The following is a 21,048-nucleotide window of genomic DNA, read 5'->3' on the forward strand; positions in this document are numbered from 1 at the left end:
GTTCAATGCTGTGGAACTCTGGGAACTGTAGTTTTGTGAGACATTTAGCCTTCTCTGATATAGAACTTCTGGTGCCACAACAAACTGCAATTTCCAGAATTCCATAGCATTGAGCCATGACAGTTAAAGGGTGTTAACTTGGATTATTTCTGCAGAACAGATGCAGCCATAGTTTGATGTGGCTCCACTTACATCAGATGAGCCTGTCCTTCATGTAAAGTGCCAGAGCTTTGGAGCTGCATTCTTTAAGAGTCCTGAGTCAAGATAGGACAAAACAGAACTGTCATCTCATCTATTATTTACCTTCTTGGGCTGTTCACACAGTGATAGCCAGGGTGAATGAAATCACATTGTACTGTATGTCCGTAAGCCAAAATCGTATGGCTGCATACCTTGATGAAGATCTGGAAGCCAACAGCTTGAATTTGGCCAGTGTATGTGGGATTTTATGAACACGTGCCCCATGGATATAGGCTGTCTCCATGTGCAGTTGGGCCAGCATCCTGGTTCCACTTATAGTGCTACCTAGTGGACTGAGTCATCTAGTTAATCTTTTCCCCAAAGTGTCCCATGCCTTTTCTCAAGAAAAGTAATATGAGTATGCTGACCAAGCTGTTAGTAGCAGTGCTTTTGTTTGATTAGAATTTTCTTGGAATGGTATTGTCTTGCTTTTGAGCTCAAATGGCCCAGTAAGTTTTTAGAAATGAAGTAACAGATCCTTGTCCTCCACTTATGACTTGCTGAATGAATCTTAAAGTGTTGCAATGATTTGAAATTCTGAAAATGTGCTCACGTGTATAAAAGTTGCCAATGTACCTTACAGGTTCAAATGAGATGTACTTCTTGTGTGCTTTCAACCCTTTCTTGTCAAGATTTATTCAGGGTTTGCCACTATTTCCCTTTAAACATACATGAGTGAGTGTGACTTGCCTTAGCTCACTGAGGGGTTCCATGGCTGAGTGCCTATTCAAACCCTGGTCTCCATGGCACCACATTGGTTCTAAAATTGGCTACTTTGATTGTGTATTCCTGCATGGCAGGGGGCTGCACTAGGTGGCTTTTATGGTCTCTTGATTCTGTGATTCTACTGAATATCCAGTTCCACTCTTCCTTCATGTTAGTTCTAATAGAGATTACCTCATGGTAGATAGAACAGCATTTTGCACAGAACTTGGAAATCTTAGATTTTGGGCAGCTCCAAGAATCCTTCAGCCACTAGCCAGGCTATTTGGGGATTTGGGGAGTTGTAGTCTAAAACAGTAACTCCTCCAAGCTCTGCATTTATTCATTCATTTATCTTATATTGTATCTCATCTTCCTTGCAGAACTAAAATTCAAGGCAGTTCAAAACAAGATTAAAACAAGTACAGTCGGCCCTTCTTATACACGGATTTTTTATACACAGATTCAAGCATCCACAGTTTGAAAATATTTTAAAAAAGTATAAATTTCAAATAACAAACCTTGATTTTCCATTTTTTATAAGGGACACCATTTTGCTATGTCATTATATTTAATGGGACTTGAGCATCCACGGGTTTTGTTATCCATGGGGGATCTTGGAACCAAACCCCAGGATCCACTGTACACAGATAAAAATACGTATTTATGTTTAAAAAAATCTCAAACATTATTGTATAGGTATATTGTGAAATCACAATTAAAGAAATTATAATATTAAATCACCATTCAATTAAAAAGCACTTTAACAATATATCCATTACACACACACACCCAACCTTCACCACCAGTCTCTTGAAAAACTCATGTCAGCAGCCATCCAGTTGTCAAAAGATAAAGGAGACCTGCAGAGAAGTCAAGATCTGGCTGCTGAAAAAGAATAATTATATGAAATAGTTGAACAGTGTATAAAATGGATGTATAATCCTCTGCTGCTACAACTCTGCCAGTGAACTTTTGCAAGCTTTTCTGGTACTGTTAACGTTTCCCAACTTTACAAAGAATTTAAATGAACACTGACTTGTCAGAATAAATAATCTGAGTAGAAAGCTGAATGGCGCAAGAAGAAATGCTGAAGGCGACTTAAGTTATCCAATCAGTAATGGTTTACTGATCTAGTGTGGCTGATCATTATCTGGAAGTATGGATTCATGAGTAAGTGTTCTGGCAATATAAAATAAATGCTCTGCCAGTGTAAAAATGCAGGGCTCATGAGTGGATATGTTTTCCTTCCTCTCCTCCACATAATAGTATTTCAGTGCAGATATTAATTCCTTGCAAAAAGGCTGTTTGAGTTGAATTGCTAAATTCTGTTCTGATAAACTGACCCTTTTGAGCAGTGGTGGGCAGCCTAAAGCCTGAAGAGAAGTATGCTTATAACGTGCCATGTGCTTACCCTACCTCACGCCATAGTTGTGAGGATAAAGTTGTGAAAGATTTTTTTAACTCCTTAAGGTACATAAATTGGGTTTTATTTAATGAGACAGTGCCAGGTAAACTCTGTGGGTTTCACACTGAACAAGTAATTAACCTAACTTTATATAGAATTCTTACAAAGACATGCAGCTGTAGCAATTGAACAACAGAAGACTATGACATGCAAATAAACTCTTACCAATAAGGAACAAGCACAAACTATGTTTGTTTTACCCATGCTTTATGTCCTGGCTGTAGTAGTAGCAGAATACGTCAAGATGTTTTGGAGCATGGCTCAGACGGTTTTGTACTGTACAGTACATGTTTAACCTAACTGTTTTGAAATCAGTAGCAACTTTACAGCATTCTCTCATCCACACAGCTCTACTGTGTTTAGGACTTATGGCCACTTTCTGACCTATCCTTTCAGTAGGAGAATGAGATACAGTGGTTATTAATTAATTTCCATGTTTAGGCTTCATTGGAATGATCTCACCCAGTTGGGTGAAGTGGAGGACTGAACTTAGCCCCTTGGATGAGTGTGGTCCAAATCCATGTTCTGCCACAAACCTTGTGAGATTTATTTGTTTGATATTATTTACTACATATGTCCCACTTTTGCTCCAGTGAGATCATTCGTGCTTCTCCTCATCCCCACTTTATCATTCCAACAACCCTATAAGGTAGAGCAGGCTCAGACAGGATAACTAGCCCATAATCACTTAGTGAATTCCATGGCTCAGCAGGGACAACAACCTAGAGCTTACAAATTCCAATTCAACACTAACTATTAGCAACTGGCCTAACTTACTGGTTGATTGAAAGTACTAAACAGTGGTAAAGAAACCATGTAGGCTTCTCTGGGCTGCTTGGACAAAGGAAGGAAGCAAGCAAGCAATTTGTTCTTTAAAAAATGTAGCTGTGCATATTTATTTGTTTGTTTGTTTGTTTATTGTGAATAGGAGCAAATGTAACTTACACTGGCTGGCTGCTTTGCACATGTTTTGCAATGTTTTTTGTTTTATTTAGAAATTCTTGTCCTTCAGAGATGAAATTTTAGTTGGATTTATTTCTGAATGGGGGAAGAACTGGGATTAATGTCCTGGACTGCTATTTCCTCTTGAACACAACTGGGAAAAGCCAAACATTTTCTACAAAATGTGTGACGTGTTTACCTATGTGCATGTCAAGAAGCTTTGCAATAGGGAATTTCTTAGGCTTAGGTTAGCCAAGGTGTTGAATGCACTGTAACCTTGGCAAGTCTTGCCTTCTTCTCTTTGGTGTATATACTTCTAAATAAATACTGTTGACGAGGGGCTCTAGATCTTTACTCTAGTTTCACTTTAAAATAAGTCATGTGAATGTGCATCTTGTTTCTAAGCAAAATTGTTTCCAGAAGTCTTTGGCTTTAAGTGAAATTGCATTTGTTGCTCCTGTGGATTGTGGTGTAGCTATAGAAGCTTCAGGTGGGGAGAGCATGTGGCCCATGGGTTGTGTGACAGGCACTTTAGAACTGTTAGACGCACCCCTGTCATGAGTTTGCATACATCATGCTTCAGTGTAGATGGCAATGCCAGAAGAATGACACCCACATGGTGATTGTGATGTGGGACCTTGCTTGTGAGTCCCAGTATTAGATGAAAGATGGAATGTAAATCAGTCAGTCAAATAAAGACTATGGAATGACCTGCTGGAAGAGAGTTGATGGCTGTATACGGTGTCTGTATTTAAAAGTGCATTAAAGACCAATCTCTTCCAACAGGCTTATCCAGATGACTTTTAAATTGTGAATTTTAAATGTGGATTGTTTTAATATGTATACATCTTATTTGTCCTTGTAAATTTATGTGTGTTTTAATTGATGTCTTTTAACTGATGTTGTTTGTTAATTGTTGCTGTTCCCTGCCTTGATCCATGGGGAGAGGCAGGTAAGAAATGATAATGGTAATAATAATAATAATAATAATAGCCTAAAACTTGGCATGGTTGTGGTAATCATACATGTTTACATTTTGCCTGGAGAAGAGAAGACTGATATAGCCACCTTTAAATACTGTATCTGAAGGCATATTATGTAGAAGATAGAGCAACATTCTTTTATGCTGTTCCAGAGACTAGAACATGAATTCAAATCACAAGGAAAGAGATTCCACCTAAACATTAGGAAGAATTTCTTCACTGTAAGAGATATTTGGAGGTGGAATGGACTGCCTCAGTGGGTGGTGGACTCTCCAACTCCGTCTGTAAGATGGGAGAGGAGTAAAGGAATGTGAATTCATTGTTGTTTGGTGCTTATATATGTGGTTAAAGGTTCAGCTCTCTTTTCTGAGCAGTGGATAGAAAGGCCAGGAAAAGTTGAGGTAGATGTCACCATGTCACCTAGCCTACCTTAGGAGTTATAGAGGTGAGCAGCTAGCAGGAGGCCTCTTCCATATGACACTTCATGCTGAAACTCCTGCCCGTCTTCCCCTGTTCTTCTCTCTAGTCACCTGCTCCAAATGCAACTAAGCAGAAAATACAGATTTTGGCAAGAGGGCATGAGAAAGACACACACCTTGTCTTTGCCTGGATTTTTTTGTTTTTGTTTTTCTGTGAGAAACAAAATCCATTTGTAAGTAGCATCTGATTATTAATTATGGACCTTCTCCTTAATTGGAACATTTCATGAAGGAGAAAAAAATATGGTTGCAGTTTGGGTACTGGGGTAGCCAGGAACCAAGCCATTAAATGCTTAAATCATAAGCAGCAGAAAGAAAAGAAAAGGAGGCACTAAGTGAGCACCAAGGAGAATTATTCTGATTATGTCACTCTGGTCTTTAATCCACATGGATAGCCTAACGCTTGAGCTGCACTTGCTGTGCGATTTAGAACGAACATGTTAAGAGGTTTCTGCTCATGCAGCTGAGATGGGGAAGGAGCAGAGAGTTGCACTGGGGGTGGGGGACAGGCCAGGAATTGCCGAGTTGAGCTGTTAAAGTGACTCAATGGCCTGGAAATGGAATATTTCTCCATTCCTACCCTTCAGCATTGTACAGGGCTTAATTTGACATCCTGTGACATATTACAACTCCTATAATCTTCTGGTGCACAGAGAGATAAGCAGGAAGGAGCAACTTAACTGATCAGGTTCCAGGTTCTCTCTCCCTCTGCTTTTCCTGCCCTGTGTGTGTGTGTCTTCATGTATGCCTTGTGATGTAGATTTGACTTGTCAGATACCCCTGAACTACTATCGGTTACATTACATAACTGATATAGTAAGATCTCTTAACAAAACCTCACTTTGGAGCAGAGCTTGAGGAAGTTAACTTGTTGGAAAACAGCTCTCAGAATCTCCCAAAGGCCATACTAACAGGGTGATTCCAGGGGTGTCATTAAAAAGCCCCGATAACTTTCAAAGATATAGCCGTGTTAGTCTGTAGAATCAGAATGTAGAGAGATCTTGTAGCACCTTTGAGACTAACTGAGAGAAAGAAGTTGGCAGCTAAAGTCTATGAAAGCTTATACTGCCAAGTTCTTTCTTTCAGTTAGTTTCAAAGGTGCTACAAGATGTCTCTATCCAATAACTTTCTCAAGCTTTGCTGTAGAGCAGGAATTCTTAGCCTCTCTTCTCTGCTCCTTATTTCACTCCTGTTTGTTACCACTTCACTGTGACCTCTTCCGAGGATTAATTCAAGCTAGGGTCTTCCAGGGATTGGCCCTGGTATCTCTATCAGAGTGCCACTGAGCAAATACTGAGTCCATTTGCCTTCTGAGCTTAATAAATGTAGCTATGTCGGCGCTAGCTCAGGGATGAGGGAACATAGACCCTCCAGATCATTTTGGCTACCGATCCCATCAAGTCCAGCCAGCATGGCCTATGAAAAGGGGTTGTGAGTTGTAGTCCATAACGCAAGGAGGGCCCAAGATTCTCCCCCTCTGTTTTAGTCCCCTTTCAGTAGTAGTAGTAGACCACTATTTCAGTAGTGAATTCACTGTGTAGTGTCCCTCCGTTCCTCTCCTTTTCTTGGTCAAGGTCCTATAGCACTTGTTGCTCAAATCCTCACATTCATAGCTTATTGTCATGGAATCAGTCCTGATAGGATATGTCATCACTTGGTTCCCATTTCAACTTCTGTGAAGGCCTCCCAACTTTCCCACTGGGATCCAGTCCTGCAAAAATCAAATTTCAACAGACCCCACAAATCTATAATTTCTTTGATATGGGCTAGATAGACTTATAACTGGCATAAATGTCTGCCTGTGGCCTGTTACAGACAGCCAAAATAAAGCTGCTTCGAGTCACAGTAGAGATATGGTGTTTCAATGGTGCATGCGTCCTAAGAGTCCAGAAGCCACACTAAAGCCACACTCCAGCCCTTAGGGCTGGAGTGTGGCTTTGGTGTGACTTCTGGACTCTTAGGACGCATGCACCATTGAAACACCATATCTCTACTGTGACTCGAAGCAGCTTTATTTTGGCTGTCTGTAACATCTATCTACATTCTCTGTTGGAAAATTGTATTTTATAAAAACATAATTAAGCTGCTGTCGTAATGTGGTGGTGCCCAAAGCTGTGACCACATTACTTCTGTTTCATTACTCTTCAACCAGACAAATTATGGCCAGTTTATCCCTTCACTGTGTTGGAGCAAACCAAGTAGGACATGGTTATTAAATGGGCAGGTGGAAAATAAGTCACTTAATTTTCCTGCTCATTATAGGTCCTTTATTATCCTGTACAGAAATACCAGCGATTAAAGATGTTACAGCACGGAAAGTCACAAAGCTTTGCTTTGCACATTTTTTGCAAAACAACTTCCTGTTACTAATTCATTTTCACCTCTTCCTTTTTGAAAACACACTTCCTCTTTTGGAGGGAGAGGATGAGACTTTGGGAGCAGGGTTTCTTCTTAAAAACTCATTGTATTAAAATAGAAGCAAGAACAAGTGAAGTTAATTTGGATGTGCAGTTTTGATTTCGCAAATGTATGACTAAATCCTATCCATAATGTTTCTTTTTTCTGATACACAAGCCTTTTTGGTACAGCAGTAATCCATAATAGGTAAAGAATCTGTCTTTGTGTTCTGTCTCATGGCAAGGACACAAATGGAGCTAACAGCGATGTTGCAGTGATTGGCTTTATTTAATACATTGTGTGGTCAGTTATTGATTTCACAAATTGTGATATCATAGGTGGTATCAGAAGGTGAAGCCCATGTGAATCAAGGAGAGGAATCTGCAGAAGTTCAAATGTATAGGCCACTTTAGCTACCCAGACATGTAACAACCAGGCTGTTATCTAACAGTTGTTTGAGCTCAGAGATGGACAAATTGTAACCCTAAGTTGTACATTGATACAGAAAACAGATGTTGGGCTGCCACACTCATCACATGGGACAAAGGAGGAATTATAGAACTTGGAAACTCCATTTTTAGGACTAGAACTCCCAGAAAATTCGTTGTTGGGGAATGTGAAGGTTGTAGGACAAAAAGGGGAACTTTTCCAGGCTGTGGAAGTTGTTAGGATTACATGTGGGCTGAAACTGGATAAAGGCAAGGCTGGACCCCAGGAGAATTGAAAAGCTAGTGGAAGGAGAGTGGTGTGGTTAAAGGATTTGCTCTCTAAAAAGTCTGGCTTGAACAAGAAAAGTGCGAGCCTGGTTTAGAGAAGACAATTCCTGCTGGTAATCTTAATTGTGTGATGTTTCTGGTGTCCTTGCATAGGCCTGGTGTGACTCTTGACTTTTGGATTGCTTTCCCTGTTAGGCAAATAATTGGGTGGGACTTGTCCCTCTTCGTAGCTCTCGGTTGTTCCACTTCATTAGTGTGATATATTGACGTAACCTCAGGAACTAGCTGTAATTATATTGACCTCCTCTGAGACTACAGATGTTTCACAGAAATAAAAAAAAGATCCCACAGAATGTGCAGATCTTGGCTGCTTCCTTTTTTTCTGTCTTTTCAGCATCTCAGTTTATTCTGGGTGCCACTGAGACCATGCTGTAGTCCTTGTTTTGAAATGAACCCAAATCAGAGTTGGGGAAAGTTGTCTTTTTTTCTTTTTTTGGACTGCAGCTCACAAAGTCCCCAGCCATCTGGCCAGCAGCATGTTGGTTTGGGCTTCTGTGAGTTGTAGTCCAAAAAGTAACTTGTGAAAATGGCATACACCCTCCCCTCTTTTGCTGACATGATTCAAGCTGTTAGTGGAGTATGGGAGTAATAGAACGGTGCTATGAGCTAACATTGGGACTCTGGTATTTTCCAGACAAAGTATCATCCCTGTTGGGATTGAGAAAAAAACACCATGAGGATGTCATCTGGTGGTCTGTGTGTGTGTGTGTGTGTGTCCCTCTTGTCTCATTTTACATGAGTAAGAGGCATTTTCCCTCGAACCTATTCTTGTTTTGTGATCCATCACTTCTATAAATCATTTAGTTGTCCCACTGAGGTATTTAGCAACTTAGACATGCTTTCTGCATACCAAGTATAAGGGGAGCTGGGATTCAACAAATCTAACATTTTCACCTTAGAATGGTGTTGTGGCTGACAGATCAAGCAGTCTTAAAACTTGCAGTTGATGGCAAAAGAAGAGTGCAATGGAATATATGGGTTATCTTCCCATTTTGGTCCCTAGGGTGAGGCACAAGCCAGTTGACACAATACAAACAACACTCCTAGCAGAATGATGGCTAGAAACATTAATAGAAAGAAAAAAAATATTTGCCAAGAACGATTAGGCTAACTATTAGTGTTAGGGACAACTACAGACTCTTGGGAATTTTACCTTCAGTTGCTGTCTTTCTTATGTCCCTGTGCAACATACTGCATGGAGACCATAGCAGAGATGTGGAGAATATAGAGCCTTTCACATGTTTCAAAAGTCTAACAAGATGGTCTAGATTGTATCTTCCCATACAAACCTGCAAAAACACTAAGATCTTCAGGGGAAGGCTGGGTTTTTTTTGGTCCCGCTACCATCACAGGCTTGCTTGGTGAGGACATGAGAGATGGCCTCCCTTCCACAGTAGGCTAGGCTTTCCTTTTGCAGGCAGACAAATATCTTTTTGTTTAAGCAAGCTTTTAATGGTTAAGCAGGGAATGATTTTATTTAGATGTGTGTTTTATTTGTTTTAAAATTGTAGGCTTTTGAGTCCAGGCCATTTTATAGTGTTTAATGTGGGATTTTAAATTCTTTTAAAAATTTCATTGTAAACATTTTTAATTTGTCATTTCTGGAAGCCGCCTGGAAAAAGGCAGCATATATATGAAGTAAGTAGGTGAGTAAGTAAACAGATGAGCTGGCTTTAGGAATTAAAGTGACGTTTGGGCAATAGTAGTGCTTCTGTGTACTATAGTTTTGTGTCCATTCCTCCTTGTGATAGTCAATACAGTGTGCCAGGAGGATTGGAGCCAAAACAGGCCCACTAAGAAATGAGAGGAAGGTTTCACCTTGCTTGAGGGAATCCTGAAGTTTCAAGAGATGGGAAAAACCTGAGAACAGAAAACCTGATGAGATAGGAGAGTGCCAAGTTGGCACAGAAAACTGAATATCAACTGGAAATGAAAAAAAAAGAGGTGTCAGGTAGGATGGGACTCTCTTAGGGAAGGACTTGACTGGGTTGCTGACTGTGATTCCAAACAGAAGCATCTCTGTTAGGTGAAGATGCACTGCAACACTTTGTTGCATGGTCTTTTGTTTTGTTTTGTTTTAATTAGAGATATATTATACACGCACTTTGTTTCTTTATAGATTCTGCTCAGAGCTTAGAAAAGTTATTTGGGGAGGGGGGAGTGCAGTTCCTGTAGTCACCCAGCCAGTTTTGGTCACTATGGGATTCTTGGAGTTGAGTTGTAGTACAAAACAGTAATTTTCCCAAGATGTGACTGCACTTTTGTGATGCACTTCTGCTGAAGAATGCAGGGCAGTTTTTAGCAGCTTGTATATGGTTCCCAGAAGGTTTTCTGTCCAGGTTGAGCTTCCAGAAACATAGCAGGCCACTTAGTTCCACAGAATTACAACATACAACCATTTGCTGGATCATTTGTTCTTGTCACTGTGACCTTTTCCAATCGTTTTGGGATAATGTTGGGTTAGATCTGCAAACTGAAACAAATGATAATATCTGAATCATTCTAATCAGAAATGTATTATTTCTCATAGTGTGGTGTGCTGAACCATTATTCGTCATATTATTCAGTGCTGTTGCCAGCTATGTGTATCCCATTAGTACCCAGTGAAATTTTGCATAATGTTTGTATTCATAGTAACCAAGTAGCGGGGGATGAGGGGAGGAATCTAAACATCTGCATAATTATATTATGGGGCCCCTCTCTCTCTCTTTCTCCTTATGAGTTTGCCAATCTTTGAATAACTGTGCATAGTGATAAAACTATTAACGTAATAGTGTGTGCATGTGGTTTTGTTTTGCTTTATTGACACCCAGTTGTGCAGGGTAATTGTAGCAGCAAGTTGCAAGAAAGAAAGAAATAGCTGAGTGGCTGGGCTTGGCTTCCTTCTAGTGCATTTAACAGTTAAGATTTATCTTAGAATCATAGAATTCTAGAGTTGGAAGGGACTACAAGGGCCAACTTCCTGCCATGCAGAAATTCATAACTAAAGCAGTCCTGAAAGATGCCTATCCAATATCTGTTTAAAGGATCAAACAGGATTTGTACATAGTGTAGTAGTAGAATTCAGCAGAGCTCGGAAACATTGACTTCGTGGATTACATCTCCCAGAATCTCCAGCCAGTTGGGGAATTCTGCGATTTGTAGTCTGAACCAGTAACAATTTCAAACTCTAGAAGGTAGTGGCAATGAGATCTGGGTAACAGATATAGGAAATAATAGGTCTAAGCAAAAGATATGGGCAGACGTTAGGCTTATGAGACCTGCTTTGCTTTTGTTTGTTTTTCTTTTCTGAATCCTCTATCTCTATCAAATGCAGCCTGGTGCAAAATGAGTGCAGGATGGATCCAGTTACTTCCTAATCTCTACATACTGAGATGAGCTGCATTTACAAATGCAGCTCTATATTTGAATTATTACGTGTCACATAGAATTCAAAAACATAGCTGGGTTAGTCTGGAAAGTTATTATGCAAAGAAATCTTGACTAATTGAGAAAGGGAAGCAGAGTAGCTGTGGTCCAAAGAATTGCTCAGAGCTTTGTCCAAATCTTGGTGGCTTCTGAATTTATTTAAAGAAGAGGTACACAGTAATATGTTAATATCTGTAACAACAAAATTGGAGATGAAATTTAAAATGCCAAACTGTGAGTGTTAACTAGACGTTGTGGAGGGATTGAACCATCAGTGTGGCACAGTTCCTCTTGAATGGTAGAAATTCATTCCCTCTAGTTTTCTAGATTTAGTCAAAATCTCACAAGTCCTATGGCTTTTTAAGGTAGTGGTGTTTTGAGGATTCCACGTATGCCTTGGATTAAAGATCTAACAATATGTCATAATAATCCCTATCTTTATAAATGAGCAAACAATTGCAATATTGCATGTCTAGTTTTCATGGGATTAAACTCATCTGAAAACTGATACTTGTACTTGGTTGGAAAAAGAGATCCAGCTGTTTTGAAGGCCTGCCCAGAATCCTGAACCCTGTGTGCTGTTTCGTGGGAGGAACAGATGCCAGGAGAGTTATGATTTATGGTAGTAGTAGCTGCCAAAATCTTTTGAACTGCATGCTAAGGCTAAGCGAAATCAAATGATGCTGTGAAATGAATTGATGCTTAGCATATTTTGCTAATTGTCAATGTATATCATGTGTGTTGATCAAAAAGTCACCCATCATGGATACATTCTTTTATTTCTGGCCCTTTCACCCCTGGTTATGAGCTGGGAATGTGTTCAAACAGGACGCTTGCCAGACTTTTCCCAAGGCCCATTTCTATAAAAACAGAGCTACTAGAAGGAAACCATCCTTTATGGTATACTAACCCCAAAGCATGTGCATGTGTGTCATATAACACAGCTGAATTTTATTTATAAAATAAATTGCTCTAATACAAGTAATTGAAGACTTTACACCCATTCTCTATGGAATGTGTTGCTTTCTGGATGTTGTGCTCATTCTAAAGTCTGGATGGATGAGAGAAATGAAGGGGATCAGTGCTTCCAGGACAGATTATGCTCTTACTTTTCACTAGGGGATGATACCCTTTTTTATGAGATAAAGGACTTACATTGAGCTGTGGATAAGTTGATCGAGGTTTTTGGAGTCAATTTTTGACTAAAATTTCTAGACTTATATATGAGTAGATACAGTACCTATCCCAGGATTCCATAGTATTGAGCCATGGCAGTTAAAGGGGTGTCAAACAGCATTATTTTTGCAATGCAGATGCAGCTAGGGTTTATTTTTCAACCAAGTTTCCTGAGTGTTTACAATCCTCAAAGAAATGGGAGCTTAAATTAACCAGTCTTTTCCCCATGAAAATAATGATCAGTGCTATGGCGGTTGAATTAGTCCTGCCTAGAACATATTGTCACGCACATCCTGTGTTTCATTCTAGCTTGCTGAAGCCTGTGAATACATTGAACATGTGGCATCAAGTCTTTCCTGCTCCAACCCCTCTGATGATTGATGAACAACAACACTTCACAGTTAAGCTAATTTTGGATTCTTGGCAGCCCAAGGGCCATCTCCCAATATTTTGTACAGTGGAAAGATTTTCGCCAGTAGCATTCATAGTGGGTGGCAGATATTTATGTTAGGGCTCCTAAATTGGTTCGGAACTTCCATAAGATGTATTCTGTTAAACCTGGTTCTGACTGATGATCCTGCATAATTCTTTATTATATTTCCTACGTTAATGTGCTTTAGTTGTTTCTTATTTCTTTGTTGCTAAAGTTTTCTTTTGGTTGTATTGCTTTGTTTTGAAGGGGGAAGATAACTTTGGGGGCCATATGTTAGAGTCATGGCTACATCTGTTAGGCCTGCTTAGCCATGTTACAGCCATGTTGGGTGCATGAGTGTGAGAGGAAGGGGCTGAGTAGCTGCAGAGATTGTTATATATGAACCAAGGTTGTATAGCTGCCTGGCATTTCATGGGAAATGAATGTGGAAGGTGACTCTGTGAAGTGAAACTTAGCTTGTGGCAAAGAATGTGCTGTAGTACTGATCTTTCCAATAATCTCTGGTTTCATCCATGAAGTGTGTTCATTGAGTCAGATAGAGACAGGATATTACAAAAACTTACACTGAAAAAAGACAAAGTGGAGTGCAGAAGAAAAAAAATGCACTTACAAAAAGAAGATGGTTGAGGGAGTGGGGGAGGGATGCAGCAAAGACTTATGAAGGCACACTCTGGCATCATGGCTGCTAGGCCTTCTTCCAGATGCTGTATCATAATGATAAGTTTGTGAACTTTTGCTAGGTATCCAAAGAAGAAACTAAACTGTTGTTCCACATATAGCCTGTGGTATTTCCAACACAGAGCTGGATAAAAAAGTTTTAGAGGCAATAAAATGTATTAAATCAGAGGTCTAAATATAATTGCTTGTGCTGACCAGAACAGACCCACTGAATCAGTTCCAGAATACTAAGTCAACACTTAATGTAAACCCCATTGATTAAATGGGTCTGCTGTACTTGAGTTTAGACTAGAGACTAAGCAGGGATTTCTACTTGCATTTTGCTGTCTCTCATCCAGGGACTTGTCTACACTTGTTAGAATATTTTGGGCTGCCCCTAGAGTATTCTGGCCACAATTTCCCCCTGAATTTCCCCTTATCTTGATCTCTTTCCATCCATGACGGGTGGCTGCTCTCCCACATGGTCCCCATTTGTCACGCTGCACCACTGCTGAGGTCAGAATGAGACTCCCAATGCTGGGCACCTTGTTCTGACCTCAGATCGACTTGCTCTGACCCACAGTAACAACACCAGACAGCTTACAGGGACCATGAGTTAAAAGGCAGCCATCCATCATTCCTGAAAACCCACCAAAATCCTGCAGCAAATGGTGATTTCTTTAAATGTTGGTGGTGGGAGGAAGTCCTAAATCTGGTGTGGATATTGTGAAGACAGTCTGGACTCAATTTGGAGTTTTGTCCCTGCATTGTGTAAATAGGATGCACCTAGCCCAGGGAGAACTCGGGGCAAGTCCCAGGATTCTATCCACGATGTCATCTTTCCCTAAATTCATGCTGGCTGGGGATGAAGGGAATTGTGGTCCAAATATTGGAAGGTAACATTGGAAGAGAATGCAAAATGCCATCATGCTGCTTTTGGAATGTAGTGGTCTATTAGGTTTCATCCTAGAGATTTTGGTATTTTCTTTAAAATGCTTTTTTGGCGCATGGTTGACAACCTGGAAACATCTATGAAGTGCCCCTATAGACAAAGATAAAATCCTATATCTGTTGCAAATCACAGGGAGGAAAAAGATTACATCACCTTCTCTGCATTCTTCTATCAAGAAAGATTACACATAGATTTATGACAATGTTCTAGGAGAGCCTTGGTTTCCTGTTGATGGCCTTATATAGTATCAGTTTTAACATTTCTTCTTCTTCTGCGCAACAGGCAAACTTGGTGTGCTTTGTTTGCTATCTGGTAAATGTCTGGGATGATATTTCAAAGTAAAGGCTGGCTTTTAGCACGATATTTCCAAACATCTTATCTGGGTTAACTGGTTTTTACTAAAACATGCACATTTGAGCAGCACATGGGATTAAGGTATTAGAAGTAACACAGTTCTCTTTGACTACAGACTGAGTCTTTCTTATTCAGAATTCTAAGATTTGAAATACACCAAAATTGTCCACATGGGTACACAGACTTTGTTTCAAGCACAAAATTATTAAAAATATTACATATAAAATTACCTTCAGGCTGTGTTTATAAAGTATATACCAAACATAAATGAATTTCATGTTTAGAATTGAGTCCCATCTCCAAGGTACCTCAATAAGTATATGCAAACATTTCACAGTAGTAGTAGTAGTAATAATAATAATAATAATAATAATAATAAATCTGAAATCCAAAACACTTCTAGTCACAAGAATTTTTGGATAAGGGAGATTGAACCTGAAATCACTTTTTGTCTAACAAGGGTGCAATAAATTCACATTCCAAAAGTCATTTTATAGAAGAGAAATTATTTCACCAGCATAGCTCAAAGGTGGGGAAACATGTAGACTGTGCTCTTTGTGTCATCTGGGGGCAGTCCTTGGAGCACCTGTGAGCTCCGCAATTAATAAAACTGGACCAAAAACAGAAGTTTAATCTGAAAAGTGTTGGGGTTTTTTTTAGTGTAGTTTTGTGCATGATTGCGCCTTTGGCACCTACTTCCACATAGTCCCTAAAACTGGTGTAGCTTAGGAGGAAATGAGAAAGTATTTAAGAAACCCTCCACATGTCAACAAATTGTTTTCTGTTTCACACGTGTGCATTTCTGTATGTATGTTTACAAGGGATCTGAAATGCAGAGAGGCAAAGGGATGTCATAATTGTGATTTGCATCAAGCTTCCTGCTGTTGCAACAGGAATTATGAGCAAGCAGAGTGAAGTAATCCACATAAAAACTGAAGTACTTGCTTTGCCTACTAGAACTGAATGTCTTATTCTATCTTGTTTTCCTCTGTGTGTTAGAGATAATTTTCATTAGCAAAGATAATTATTAGATGCTTATGCTGCACTGTAGGTTAGCTCGGGTAAACCAGGGAAGCCACTTTCAAGGAATTCCTTTCTATCTCTTTTCTGTGAAACTCTGGCATCAGTTTCTTTGGAGCCAGTTGTTATATCCTAGAGTGGTGGATGATGAAGTCCCTTCATTTTCTGATTGCTTAGTATGGTCAAAGAGTGAATTGCTGAAGTCATTTATGAGAAAGCAAAGGGTGTATTCAAGGATGCCACTGAAAGAGAGGCAAAGGCTTCTTCTTCCCACTGGTGACCCCAGTCTTGGCAATCAATCCTGTTTCTGTATGCCTAGCTTTGCTCCTCCATCTGCATGTACAAATGGAGACTTGTACAGACAGAAGGTCATAAGAACAGCTGTGCTGGATTAGACCAAAGGCCTGTCTAGTCCAGCCTCCTGTTCATACAGCCAGTTGGCTAAAAAGAAAACTCAAGAACAGGACACAAATGAAATTGTACTCACTTTCTTGTGTTATCTTCAGTATCTTGTTCCTGATATGGAAGGTGATATTTAGCTGTCATAAGTAGTAGCTATTGATGGACCCATTCTCCATGCATTTATTCAGTACCCTTTTAAAAGTCTTCCAGGTTGGCTGCCAACTTGGGAAAAATCAGAATGACTGCAGCAGAATGGACAGACACCATTCGTTCTCCTTCATTTGCCCTTCATTCATTAAAATGTCATGCCTATTAGGGATGTAAGTCTTCACTTATTTCATTTCTGTATACATGAACAAAGAATTTCAAAAATTCTTTCTACAAGAATTTATTGGTGCAAAAGGTAATTTTTTTTGCACTGATTAAAAGTATATTTTCTGCACATTTTCAAAACAACAATCACCTTTTTTTTTTGTGTAAATGAATTTTTTTGTAAGAAGGTTCCTAAATGTGTGTGGTTTAGGGTTAGGGTTATGGAGCCCAGTTTCTCTTACCTGAATCGCACCTTCTGTGCTTTTCTCTGTTTCAACTACTGTTGCCACACTACAGAAATAAAGCAGTTCTGCACCATTTTAACTGCCATGACTCATTGCTATGGAATTCTGGGATTTTTAGCTTTGTGAGATTTTTAGCTTTCCCTGTTAGAGGGCTTTGGTGTCCCACCAAACAACAAATCACAGAATTCTGTAGCATTGAGCCATGCAAGTTAAATTGGTATCAAACTGCTTTATTTCTGTAGTGCGGCACTGCCATGATTTGGCAGAACAAGTCATACAGATACAGTATATGGTAGAAACCGTGATGAAATACTTTTTTCTTTGTATGGACTACCCATCTGTTATATTGTCACTAAATCCAACAGGTTGTGGTTGGGCAAACCCTAATATACCATTTCTGTTACAGCTGCATTGGTTGTTTGTCAGTTTTGTTTCCCAATGTCTTCTTAAGTATTGATATTATCTTATAAATTCCAAAATGCCCTGGGATAAGTATATTGTAAAGAACATAAACTCTGTATAATCTCTCTCCTTGAGCCTTGAGCATCTTGCATGTAAAAGAACAAGTTACACAATTTTCATATCTACAAATAAAGTAGCTATGAGGAATACTTAACACCTGCCCTTTAAATGATGTAAATCAATAAAATTGAACGTGCTTTTTACTATGGTTAGAAAAGGATGTTAAAATCTAACATTCTTTTTCTGAGGTTGAGCCCAAATTTATTGAAGTCCACAAATTAAAAATTATGAAAACTCCTATGTCTCAGTCTAACTTTGCACTGCTAAATTCAAAGGTCTGGAGACCTGTACTTCTTAAGGTAGTTTGGGCTGATATCACTCTGAGTCACAGGAGTCATGGGAAACAAAGCAGAGAAGGTCACTCAAGGCAAAGCCACATTTCAAATCTGCATAGACATCCATATTTGCTAATCTAGAGTGAGTGATGATGAAGCAGGACAAGGCAATTTTACACATAACAACCTTTGCCCAGGTCAGCTATTGCTTTTTATGGCTGCATTCTATGGCAGTTCATCAAAATCAGTTCAGTTTTGCCTGGATAAATCTCATAATGTTGCAACATAAAATAAAATGAATTCTTTCCATTTCTCTGAACAGATATTGAAACAGTCGTGCACAGAGATTTTATATCTGGAGCCCTCGAGCGTTTGTGTAGGAGGTGAGTTAGCTGGGGCTGGAAAACAGTGTGCAAATATTGATGATCCTGCTGTTACTTCCTTGGGCAAAATGTGTAGCTCCAAGTTCCATATGCTGAGTAGGAAGATGTGAATTAAAGGTGCTTCTCTTCCTTCTCTAGTTTGCCAAAATCTGCATTGCAAATTTAAACCCTCCAAGAAATCCAGGAATAGCTGGTTTGTAAAGGAGGTTATACTTTGTCACAGTGGCACCCTGTTTTTCTAAATGAATAAAAGCCCTTTGAAATAGGGTTAGGCTAAAAGATTGTCTTTACAGAGCTATTCCCAAACAGGAATTTGCCACTTATTAATATAGCAGAGATAGATAGATAGATAGATAGATAGATAGATAGATAGATAGATAGGGTGGGATAAGTTTTTGTGAGACTTTAGTTCATAGAACAGGGGTTATCTGTCTTCCTTCTCTCCCTACAATAGACCTTTGTGTGTCTCAGAAAAGCTCTTTAAGGACACTCCTAAATAGTTTATGATGTAGCATGTGGTGGTGGGGGATCTCCATTTCTCAAGAGCTAGAATATGCAGTGGTAAAAATGGTACAGTGGAATGGTGCTAGTTATCCCCTTTCTCCTTTTTAATGTTCACCACTGCCCTCCTAAAACCACAGGAATTAATGGGGCATGACAGCATGCACTGAGTTCCTAACCTGGAGCATATCACATAAATTCCTTGACCTGTCATCTGAAGAGTTAGTGTGGTATGACAGCCAGCATGATTGTGGTGGTTAGAGTGTTGGACTTCTGGGAAACCAGAGTTGAAATCCTTGCTCAGTCATGGAGACCCACTGGGTGGCCTTGGGAAAGTCACACTCTTTCAACCTTGTAGGAAGGCATGGCAAACTTCTTCTGAAGAAATTCTGCACCAAAAACCCTAGGATAAGGTCACCATAAGTTAGAGTTGACTTGAAGGTGCAGAACAACCACAAGAATCAACTTCCAAGTCAGAAAGGAAACTCTTGATTGCTGTTGGCATAATTTGTTTAATTTTTGAGATTACACACTGATGTATATTTGTCCATCTGCTTTCAGAGGAATTTCAGGTTGTTTTAAGAGGAAGTGGTTTCACTTTGGGAAGGACAAAGGAAAGCATCGTCTGCTCCTATGTTGCAAATGGAACCACAGTCAGTAAGTATTCACAAAGAACATAAAACAATGTTATATGATTAAATTGTGAAGTCAGAAACTCTTGCCTTTGTGCCCTTTCCCACAAACTGTCATGCATCTAGTGTCCTAAATAATGATGATGATGATGATGTTATTATTTATTAATAAGTATGTGTTTAATATGTATTGTGCATTATCAGTGCATACAGTACTCTACAGAATAAAATAAGCAACACATTCTATTCTTGTCCCAAGGACTTTGTCAACCTAATCTTTCCATAGCACTTTGAATGTACAGGTTGCTTAATAAAAACTTAACATGTGAACCCTTAGACTGCCAGTGTAATTTTAGGCATGTCTACTAAGAAGTAAATCCCTTTAAGTACAATTGGGCTTCTAGGTGAGTTTGCACAGGGTTGCAGCTTGGTTCAGCCTGTAGCTCTCTGAAGTGTGAGTGTTGTACACCTGTGGACCAAAGCTTAATTTAATGCAGCCTTTAATCCCTTTCCAGATAGGGTGACCTGTTGTTTTCTTCATCAGTGCCCTTCTGAGAATGGCATTCTCTTCTCCCTTCTCTATGTGAGAGAGTTCAACATGTATAGAAATGGGGTGGCAGAGGGGTAAAAAAGCCATGATTCTGATCCAGAAAGTAGGTTCAGCAGTTTGGAGATCAGCATTAAAGTTGTCCAAAGAGTGGATTCAGCAAGTGAGATAACGATTTTCAAGCTGTGAAACTATGTCCCATTAAGAAAATAGGCGTGAGCTGCAAGGAGCCAAGAAAACTGGGAGGCAGTCAGAAATTTAGTCTTTATATTTAAGACATGTGTGGTGGTGGTGGTAGTTGTTAACTCCATTGGGGTGGTGGTGGTAGTTGTGAACTGCCCTCGAGTTGTTTCTGACTCATGACAAACCTGTGTATGAGATATCTCCCATTGGGAGTGTGGGAAATTAGATAAATGCAACTCTCAAATCCTCTTGGGATGCCCATCTTTTGTACAAGGCATAATAATTGAAGATCAGTTTCTCATCTAGAGAAATAAGCAGAGCATCAAGATAATATGATGCTTTTTTTTTAACAGATGAAAAACCCAGGCAGGTGGAATCTGACTTTATGCTCTGTCCAGCACCCATTCTCCATGAAGTTGGACAGTAAGTATTTGGCCCTGTAATTATGTTGAGGCATATCTGTGTGCAAGACTTCATTGTGTAACTGCTCTGGCCATGTCCTCCACTTGTCATGGGTTAATAACATTTTTGGAGTTCCCCATATGACTTACTAGATCATTCATGTTCTCCAGATCCAGAGAAAGGCAGCAGTGCCTTTCTAGGTCTAGGAGGGAAATATAGTTCCCCTCTCTGATGATTCCCCCCTCCCAGTTTTTCTAATGGACAGCCTCAAATTATTGAGGAATAATTATGCCAACCCCCCATTAAATGTATTCCCTTTTGGAATGAGTGAAATCTGTAATATGATACATCATAATTCTGGGATTTGTAGTTTTGTGACATATTTAGCCTTCTCTGTCAGAAAGAACTGGTACCACAACAAACTACAAATCCCAGGATTCCACAGGATGGAGCCTTGACAGTTAAAGTGGTGTCAAACCCTATTAATTCTTCAGTGTAGCATCAGTCTCAGTAAGGGATTTATGGCTTCATCTGTGGGAAACAGAACTGAGCAGTTTTGCAATGTCCATATCCAACAAAGGGGCTACTGTGACATTACTACATAGGGAACCAGCAAAGTGATTGATGCCCAACAAGACCAGTACACAATGGGACTGA

General features: G+C 39.6%; 1 protein-coding gene across 3 annotated transcripts in view; it reads left to right on the forward strand.

The window, feature by feature from the left end:
* ANTXR2 (ANTXR cell adhesion molecule 2) overlaps positions 1–21,048 on the forward strand; it is a 158,064-nt gene that overhangs the window by 27,591 nt on the left and 109,425 nt on the right. For all 3 annotated transcript variants that reach the window (XM_042466790.1, XM_042466789.1, XM_042466788.1), the window contains 3 exons: positions 18,066–18,126; positions 19,189–19,284; positions 20,343–20,412. In XM_042466790.1, the coding sequence (XP_042322724.1) occupies positions 18,066–18,126; positions 19,189–19,284; positions 20,343–20,412 (227 nt within the window). The remainder of the gene's footprint in view (positions 1–18,065; positions 18,127–19,188; positions 19,285–20,342; positions 20,413–21,048) is intronic.

The sequence above is a fragment of the Sceloporus undulatus genome, chromosome 5 (genome assembly GCF_019175285.1).
Source record: "Sceloporus undulatus isolate JIND9_A2432 ecotype Alabama chromosome 5, SceUnd_v1.1, whole genome shotgun sequence".
In the NCBI taxonomy this organism is placed as follows: Eukaryota; Metazoa; Chordata; class Lepidosauria; order Squamata; family Phrynosomatidae; genus Sceloporus; species Sceloporus undulatus.